General features: G+C 35.3%; 1 protein-coding gene across 1 annotated transcript; it reads right to left on the minus strand.

Annotated features, from left to right (window-relative positions):
- Window positions 1-839: 839 nt before the first annotated feature.
- LOC148909614 (guanine nucleotide-binding protein G(o) subunit alpha-like) lies at window positions 840-7,548 on the minus strand. Its single transcript, XM_089033756.1, has 5 exons — window positions 7,511-7,548; window positions 7,243-7,384; window positions 6,908-7,068; window positions 1,762-1,890; window positions 840-1,035 (listed from the first exon to the last, which is right to left on the minus strand). Exons 1-5 carry the CDS (start codon window positions 7,513-7,515, stop codon window positions 855-857), a joined length of 618 nt encoding a protein of 205 aa, XP_088889882.1. The 5' UTR covers window positions 7,516-7,548; the 3' UTR covers window positions 840-854.
- Window positions 7,549-10,209: the final 2,661 nt, after the last annotated feature.

Raw genomic sequence — 10,209 nt, forward strand, 5'->3', positions numbered from 1 at the left:
TATGGGCCGGCAAACCGAATGTAGTGACTGTTTCGGCCTGAGGGCCGAAACAAAAAAACCTCACACTATTTATCGGATGACAGACTGGGTCAAATTTTCCAAAATCACAAAAAGAAAAACAAAGTTAAATTTGAAAGGAAAATGGCTAAACTGTGCAAGTTCCATGATTTTACTCCTATGCACAGAAAAATGTGTAGTGCTAAGTGAATTTTCTCTTCTCTTCTCTTCTCTACCCCACCCCCCTCCCCCAATCCCTCCAAACACAGTGACAAATACAGTATTTAAATGTCACTAAAGCAAAAATTCAACAAATGAGATAGACGGTTGTATAACCTATGAATATGACATGCAGGAAATAGATGGAAAAAGCAGCTTCTCTATTAGCATACAGTATCCCAATTACCACACCTGGGTTTATAAAAAGATCACATACAATACAGAATTAATATAGTATGTGGTCTTCTTACCCAAACTAGGCACTAAATAATAACAATACTAAATAGGTTAAATAGGTGAATCTATTATAACATAATAGAAATTACTATAAATCAACAATTATAGCCTTCATACATTTATTCGGGTAAAATGTCTATGTATATTCTAATACTTGATACCAAATACAAAAGTCTGTCTGTCTGTCTGTCTGTCTGTCTATGTTTAAGATTTCATAATTAAGGGTTTTTGGTTTGGCTTACACGTTGGGGAGGGGGTGGGGGATTTATAAAAGGGAGTAACAAATGTCTGACTTTCCTTTTATAAAACTTCTTTAAAAGCCATGTCCATTTCAACTGAAAAATAGTATTTTTGCTTATTTATTTACCAACAAACAACTCAAGCATTCGTGACAAATGCCTCTAAATAAAATAAAATATAATTGTCTTAAGGGTCATACTCATTATACTCACTGTTGTTTCATCTTCTTCTAATGTCAGGTCATAAGCACTCAGAGCCACACAATATATTATAGCAGTAACATCTTCAAAACAGTGAATCCATTTTTTTCGTTCTGAGCGTTGACCTCCAACATCAACTAACCTGCGATGGAAAAAACAAAAAATTTAAAAAATCATATAAACAAATCAGTATCAAATTTTGAATAAAAATGGGTAATCGTGTACTTTATGACCAGCATACACATGTTGGTTAACAATCATTGTAGTCAACGCACAGCCTACAGTCAGCCAATGCTCCATGCAAGTGCCGCATTGGCTGACTGTTAGCCAATTGTCAACTAACACATAGACATTATGTTGACTGGTCATTAAGTACACAATTATCCTTAAAATGCAGCATTGGCTGAAGAGTCTGGACATACTGTTATTTAAACTTGCTATTTTCCTATGCCAACAGTTCCAGTGCTTGCAACAACATGTATGGATTATATTGATCGTTCATGGCCCAACAAACATTCATATTAGTTATGAATTTGGTAAGAACATGTTTTGGTGTACAATGCAGTATATCAAGCAACTTATGCTGCTGCAAATTAAAAGACACAGAACTTGTTTTTTGGTTACATTGTGTTCACACCCAGCTAGATGCATCTGACATAATTAAATGAGTTGACAGTTTGCAACCAAGAGGGAACAAAGAGCAAAGGGGGCCAATGGGAAACTATTCCAGTATCATGGTATTTTAGACTGCACATGTTAAATTTTAAGCCAGCACTATATGTGTCCTACTTATAAAAACCCTCAGCTATGTATCCCTACAGTAGCCATCAGAAAACTGGCTAGTATACAACTAAACAGTTCCTCTTACTTGAAGTGAAGTCTCTTGTGATCAAACTGTACTTCCACGATTCCAGTTGTTTTCACTCTTGTTCTTAGAAGATCTTGCTCCGTTGCTTCATAGTCTTTGGCTCCTATCCGATCTAATGAATCTAAATAACTAAAAGAAGATAAAAGGTCGATTATATCAAAACAGTCAACAACAAAAAAAGACTTCATAGCTGCAGTATTCAATATTAAGTAAACTCGGCAGCTTCAAGCTGCATGCTAAAATGTTTTTTTTTCCACTCCCCTCAATTACAAAAATCAGTTGATACATTTTATGCTTTTGATTGTGGCTTTGAAAAACCTTATTCCAATGAGCGACTAGTCTTCACTACAGACTCCTTGTCTTATTGACAATTGCAGTAAACATTGGTTAAAGAAATCAGAGAAGGAAGACAGATGCAATTTTTTTAACCCCACCTATAGATACATACTGTATAAAAATCGAAAGTTAAAGAGGGCTTCTGACATAATAACTCTAAAAAATGATAACAAATCGTTTTAAGGAAAAAAAGAACAAAATTGTATTTCTTGAACAATGAAGTGTTGTTTGCTTTTGTTGTTGTTATTACGTAATGCCGCATTTCCCCCCGCATAATTTTCCATTCTTTCCACATAATCAGGAAAAAAAATCCCTCATAATTTAAGCTTTTTCTCCGTACTCTGTCAGAAGCCAGTGATTTAAGGCGTAAAAACTTAAAAAGAGAAGATTATTTTGTTTTCAATGTAAAATATCAAAGCATCAAAGTTTTCATTTTTACAGCTTCATTATGAAATCTGTCTTACTATTAAATTTAGATTACAATTCTGAAAAGGTTTGTTAATGGTGGGAGGAGGGAGGTTGGGGGCAGTGTTCTGGCCAGGAATTGCTTTCAGGGGGTCAAAGGGCCCACTAATCCAAAATTTAGGGGCCATTTAGAAAACTGGATGGTCCATTTCCAAAATCTTAAAACAAAGAATAATAATGTTTTTTGCCAGTAACTCTGTTGCAAATCTACCACAATGTAAGACAGTTTTATTAGTAGTGACAACCAAATAAAATTTCGCTGGGCAGCCATACTTGAGCCTTCAATAAACAAGGTCAGTTAACACAGACTAGTCCCAGACCTCTTGGCGAGTGAAATACAAGATGGTGGCTATGCTCAATTCGTGTTGCTTCATGTGGACTTTCACCTTGTTTATTGACAATATAATGCAACTTTGAATATTTCAAAAGTACTATAAATCTTTTAAAACTATCAGGAAGTATTCTTTGGATAATTCATGCGGCCTTGGGGGTGCATAGAGTTGACATCTGTGTGCCATATCTGTTTTTTATGCCTGAATTTTGCAATGGTGCGGCCTGGTAAGAACACTTGGGAGGTGTGTGTGTGTGTGTGTGGGGGGGGGGGGGGGGGGGGGGGGGGTGGGTTAGGGGGTTACAATTTTGATTACATAACCAGGTGGGATGTGGGTGCTTGCAAAAAAGAGGGAAAAAGGGAAAAGCACTTAAATGTAAACGTAAAACAACACAAACGTAAAACGCCTCTCATTCATGATTTGAAAAAATTTGCTTATGTGTAATTAAATTTAACCTGTAACAATGATCCACAAAAGCTTATAATCATAAAGCTTTGAAACACCAATGTGCTTAAAAGAACTATATTCTCTCATCAACATGAAGAACTTGAAGTACCATTGTCAAAATTGAAAAATGCTTTCTTTGTTATTACATGCATGTATTGATCAAGACAAAAGTTGCAATAGATAAATCAGCAATAGACTAAATCACTCTAAATCAAATAAAGCATTCCCTGCATGTATGTTACCTTTACAGCACATAATAGATCTCTTACCCATCGTATGCAAATTGCCCATTTCAGACCATGTGACATTCCCCTAAGAATTGATCTTTTTATGATAAGCATTTTAAAATATTTCAGAATGAAAGAATCAACACCCAAGAGTGGCATCACATGGTCTGAAATGTGCACAACAAACAACGAAGGTAATTTAAAGAGGTCTATTCCCAATTTGTGCAAAATTATACAATTGTCGTCACGACAAAGTAGGTTTTGCTGGATGTCAATCAATGCATTTCCATGACATTCCATGGACACGTGCCTTTGAAATCTTTATGTTTTCTATCGATGTTTTAGAATATGTCTTGAATAAACTCCACAAAAACCCTAATTTGGCACGATGGCAAATGGTAAGATTTTGTGCGTCTGATTTGGAAGCCCCGTAAGTACTCTAATGCCTTTAGTTGATTAATTGATTAATTAATTGATGGTAGTCTATTGCCAATTTACCTGTCACAATCAATTTTTGTCTCACTCTTTAGGTAGTAATAAAACTCAGTGACAAATACTCAAGCTATGGAAATTAAATGCGCAACACTCAATACTCCGTAAAAATCAACATGTGAGCTGAGCGTTGTGTGCATAAAATATTAAATGTAGTGGTAGTGCGTGTGAGCAGAAAGTGTCCCCAATTAGTGCGAAAGCACTAGAATGACTAGACACTTAAATAAAAGTGATCTTTAAGGGTGGATCCAGGGGGGATGATTTGGGTGAATTGTTACTCCCCTTGGAATTGAAAAATAATAAGAATACAGGATAAGGTAAGACCTTTAAAAATATGCTATGTGGTGCTTTCTATGTAAAAGCCACCCTCTTAAAATTAATTAAACCATGATTGAACCTAATGAGTTTGACCCTCCCCCTGGATCTACCACTGAGTAGATTATAAAGATAAATGCTGTGTATAATTTTAACCCCCCATATGGGTTTAAACTTCACAAAATAACCTTAAAAACAAGAGATTTTGAAAGCGCTTATGAGAGCTATATGTGTGTGTTGACATGTAATTACTATCTATTTAATATTATCCACATTTAAAAACTCATCAGAATTAGGGAAAAATTCATAGTAAGAGTGAGAAAACAAGTTACTTAATTTATCCCTTTGCATCAAAATGAGAGGCTCTAGGGATCTGCAATCAGTGTTAATTCTATGCACAAGAGTATGTAATAACAACAACTCATATAGTTGTGGCTAAGTGTAATGTAAATGTTTGTCAAACAAGCCAACTGAAAATTGACCACATGATACTAAACTTTACTTCACCATTTTTTATTTATTTTTATTTCAAATGAATGGGTAAAATCTAGTGTTTTGTAATTAAAACACACAAAAACACACCTGGCCTATGGTAAGACATTATTTTACTATCATGACTGTTATGATCTACATTAGCTTTAATGTCAACTACAATCATTTCCAAGAAAGAAAATATCAGAACTGCTATTATGGAAGCTCATTCCTAGTTCACTTGAGAAAGATGGAATTGGTTGAGCTATATATATATTGTGGAAAGTTGCATTTGTCATATGTTTGAATATATAAGAGAAAGTTTTGTTATCTTTCTATTGAGGGTTTGTCTGTATCAGACTCTCAATGCTTGTAAACAACTAATTCAAGTTCAAGTTCATTCACTGTTTATTTTCAAAAGCAACACACACATAGCTGAAAGAAGTAAAAATAAACTCAAGTTAGGTTTTTACACTTAAATTTTTGTTTTTAAAATAACACTGGCCAACAGATAATTAATTAGTCAACAAAATAACTTTCTAGTTTCTTGTAAGCACATTCCCAATGTCAACATGATTGTTTACCACGAACTAAAATTTCAATGCCAATAAAATGCTGATTCATAATAAAAGAAGATAGCTACATGAATCTAGTTGTGAATTTGAAAAATCAAGTTAAAATGAGCAAAAAATAGTTGTTAAAAACATCACAGTCATATAAGTTATTGATAGAGTGGTGCAAGTGCTTGATTATGAATGCAAATTGTAGAGCTCTGCATGATATGTTTTACTTCCAGGGTTAAAAACTAATAGATGACATCATTATTTTTTACATAATATTAACACAAAAAATCAGACCACTAGAAAACACCTCCAGGTTTTTTGAACATGTGAAAACATTAATTACTATGTCCAGAATATCCAGGATCATAATACACTCAACAATAAATTCATTTCCAATACTAACATATATATCTTGTTATTGGAGGGAAAAAACTTGCCATAGACGTAATTTGCAAATTTAAATCCAGGTAAACAAGCTGGAAAACAACACAGTTGCTCCCAAGTTCCAGCACATTCTATAACCTTTCTTGATTTAAGTTCAACAAAAATATGTCTCTGTGAAAAACACTGAAACATGGACACATACTTGAGATTTAAGTATGTGATAGAACATGTTATTTGCGTCATTTCCAACTGTTGGTCAAACAAGGATCTCTGATTTCTATTTAGCATTGGTAGAATATGACCTAACTATATATAGGTTAGTGGAAGCCAATGGATAATAACAGTTCAAGAAGTCTGAGAGGAAGCAAAACAACCTATTTTGGAATTTGTTGGAGTTTTTGAGAATTTTGTCCCAGACACCTTTCTGTACACTAAATGTTGTGTATACTAATTTTCTGTCAATTTTACATTCCACTAAATTTTATTATTTGTAAACAAACACGCTCCAATGATCCCAGAAATGTTGTTGGAAGAAAAAAATACCTTAATAGTGTATCAATATAATAGGGTACAATGCTAGCTATTTGCAGAAAAGGCGGAAAACAATTTATTATTTACTTTTCATAAGTATTTCTTCTAATTTCTCTTCAAAATGAAAAAGCCATATAAAGGTGGACAGCTTCTCAATAATTCAATGTTTCCAATAGCTCTAGATTCTAGCGAAATCTGTTTTAGTACTGGCGTCAAAACGCATCCAAAACATTACGTTCTCACTGGGTTTATTCCTAAGCCCGCCTTTAGCAATTTAAATATTACTCCAAGTCTTTGGGGAACTGATTCAAGAATAATATGATAGTACTGTATATATCACTACTACCCAACCATCAAATCAGCAAAGGAATTTATCCAAAAAGCATTCAACCTTTGATAGGTATTTAATTCAAAATTTACAAATAACGTTTCTGATGATAAACAACTATGGCTTTAATAAGTGTGAAAAATACATACAAAAATAGGCTATTCAAATGGGGAGTGCTGAATAAATAAGTTGGACTGTAGTCACAAAATGATGTCACTGTGTTCACAACTCGTACTTTTTAATATTTTCACTTACTATTTAGCGGAATCTCCGAGTTGATATTCTCTTGATCGACTAAAACACTGCTGCACACCAGAATCCTGCCATAATCTTTTCATAGACTCGGTTAATTCGGGAGAGAAAGGTTCTGTATCGTCTGCTCTGGCTATAACGTCGAATACCATTTTAGCATCCATCTGAAAGACCAGCAAACAATAAGAATAGCCTTCAGCCAGAGAGAGGGGTAAAGGAGCAACAGTTTGTTGAGGTGTGAGGCCATTTAAGTGATTTTTAAACGCGATAACTGAGACTCACATAAACTAAGGAATAAATTCATGAAATAATACCAAAAAAGTGTATCGAAATCTCACCAGTCTTTCATCGTTTTCAAAGTCAATCCGTAATTTATCCATTGCACGGATAATTGTAAGAAGAGAGTAGATGGTATTGCTAAAAACAAGCGGCTTGTACTGTCTGTAATCTTCGGGTGAAAAGCCATGATCATGAATGATCCTAGAGAATATAAAGTCAACAATCGATGAACACATTTAACTCCACCAAAATAACAGAGAAACGAAAATAAAAGTTAGTTGCACCCAATCTGTAGTCAAGGAAGAGGTCAAAATACGATACCCATACCTCATTTGTTTGACAATCGTACTTTTTCCTGACTCTCCTGCACCCTAAACACAGATAAATTAGAGCCATCAGAGCCTTAGATTTAATATCTTAAATATGAAATAATGTGCAAACTATACGAGATCGTTGTAGGAGAGGTTGAAGTCCACGCCTCCTCGTAACAGCTCAACTCTAACTTTGAAATCAACTGCATATCCCTCTATGTTTGCAACATTCTTGGTTAAATATTTTCACTTACAGCAAGATACCTTCAAAAAGCAAGTCTCAGATATCCTAAGTTATTAAAGATCTGTAAAATGAGTTCGGTCTTAAAGGAATATTTGCCGTATCCCAGACATAAATACACCAAAATACAAGCAAACAACCGTCTTAGTCCTACCGAGTAACAACAGTTTCACATCCCTTTCCGCCCGAGCTCCTTCAAGTTTGAGATTTTTTTCAATCGCTTTGCTCCTTGCAATGGCAGCTCTTTCTTCTGCACTTAAAGTGCAACCCATTCTGAAAAGGGAGCCAGGCTATGATGGCTGCTTTAGGTCGAAAACACAAGAAGAAAATAGCAGACTTCAACCTCCATTGGTCTCTCGGTTTCAGAGCGATTTTGGTCCGCGATTTCGCCCACGTTTTGACAGGCCCGCATAAATTATCTCTAGAATTAGTAATTTATTTGACCTCGGCCAATCACATCGCTAGAAAAACAATGCACAATCATCGGGCTGTCCATCGGAAACCACTCGGTTAGATCAAAAACAACATTCGGAAACCTTTCGGTATTTTCGCCAAATCTGCCAGTGCCAACAAAATTTATCTAGGAAAACCAAATATTTCCTTGTTCAAATTCATATTTCATTCTCTCGAGATATGATTCAAAATTGGGAAAGAGCTTTTGATTTCCGTGCAGTCGTGACTAGCAGTTGCAGTAGAAATTAAGAATATTCTTATATGATATTAATTGAGGTCTATTTTCGTCCTTCCACTTAGGGATGCCGAAGTAAACAATCGTGTTCGTGGGCGGTCAAAAAGGCAACGGAAGTGATCGTCTTGACCATGGCACCGGTTCACTTTCGTTATGTTAGCGACCCCGATTACACTAAACTGTAAGTATTGCCATAGTGTAGGGCCATAGCCACCAGTGAGGTTGGTCCGGTTTTAACAGTATCATTTTTATTCGTCTTTGTTCATTGTTAATATGATGTTGACAGTGCACAGTATTAGGGAATATAAAAGTTTTTTACCCTCAAAAATCGTTTTAAAAATATGTATATATAACTGATTTGTTAATTAATCTAGTATATGATTAGTATTATTGTTTATTGAAAGTGAAATTGCCCTTTTTAATGCTTTCTTTTTTATCATCTAGTAACTTAACTGTATCCGCGCGGAAATACATATACGCATGGTTCTGGTCATGGAATGAAAGTTTTCACTTTTCAAAGTGTTCATACATGAAAATAATAAGGAAATGAGCATTTTTCAGCCATACTTGCTTTGGTTCATCAAAGGCAAAACAATAGCTTTGTTCTATGGAGTTTTCAAACCATTCCACTCCATTAACTATGATTTTATATATGTTTTTGCGTGTGGATTTTAAAAGGATTGGAACGTACAGAGAGACCCATGATGTTCAAAAATGGGTGGACCGCGACGTTTCGACTGCTACTGCTACTAGTCTTCATCACGAGATGTGTAATTATACCGTCAGTCTGGTTCATAGGATGACATTCGCCGAGACTGACGTTCAGTATATTAGAAGACAACCTTCCAATCTACACCATCGCCTGACGAAGACTAGCAGTAAAGCAGCCGAAACTTGCGGTTCGTGGTCCACCCAACCGGTCACTCATGTGAGACAAACGAAGAAGTGTCATATCTGATTTAATCCACAATGAATGACCCTTTTCTTTTTAATATCATTTGGTGTTGTACAGCAGCGCTGCCCTATAAGTCAGAAACGAAATCTCAGCATAGGTTTTATTAACGGTACGCAAAAATTTTTAGCTTGTTTTTTTCTTTTTTTGAATAGTGCTGTGTGTGTGGTATTTGCGGGATCTATTTCGTACGTATACGCACATACACATCGATAGTATTATAAGATCGTTTTTAGGGTGAAATGTCTAATAAGTCCTTTTTTCCCACTAGAGCCGAGTTTTTTCCCCCAAAAAGGCTTTCGAAAGTAATATTCTTAAAAACTTAGTTTTCAAAACGTTTTTTACTGTACAAAGACAACTAGAGTCCAAATATCAAGATATTTGTTACTCGCTCGCTCCAGTCTGTTTCTCCTGCCTTTATTTACTCTATCTGAATAGTTGACACAGAATCAGTAAGATCATATATCATTCCAATGAGTGAGAAAGACAAAAGAAAATGATTACGATTTTTAGCGTTAAACGTTTGAAATTTATACTCCACTGAGAGCTTTTGCGATTTTTTCACTAGCTAGGCTACGTTGCTTCGAACAAAATCACACACCCACAAATCAGGATATCATTGAATGAACGCTTAATATAATCAGTAATATCATACTCGATACTTCATGAAAGCAACAAAGGCCAACATTTGTACCCATTCCATTGCCTATCGGTTACTCTATCATAAACACACTTCCTCCGGTATAGACTGGTGTTTTGAATGGGAGGGGGGGGGGGGGAGCAAATTACTATTTAGACTTGGAGGATCTTGGAGGTTACGTGTAGCTTGATTTC

This window comes from Actinia tenebrosa, unplaced genomic scaffold (assembly GCF_029948245.1).
Source record: "Actinia tenebrosa isolate PJP-AT-01 unplaced genomic scaffold, QUT_ActTen_1.0 PGA_scaffold2__45_contigs__length_23673736, whole genome shotgun sequence".
NCBI classification, from domain to species: Eukaryota; Metazoa; Cnidaria; class Anthozoa; order Actiniaria; family Actiniidae; genus Actinia; species Actinia tenebrosa.

Excerpts from the sequence above, each read along its gene's own strand:
- LOC148909614 (XM_089033756.1), bottom strand. Across the intron at positions 1,891-6,907 it reads CTCGGAGATTCCGCTAAATA|TTATTTAGATTCATTAGATC; the intron begins GTAAGTGAAAAT and ends ATCTTCTTTTAG. Across the intron at positions 1,036-1,761 it reads CACAAGAGACTTCACTTCAA|GTTAGTTGATGTTGGAGGTC; the intron begins GTAAGAGGAACT and ends TTTCCATCGCAG.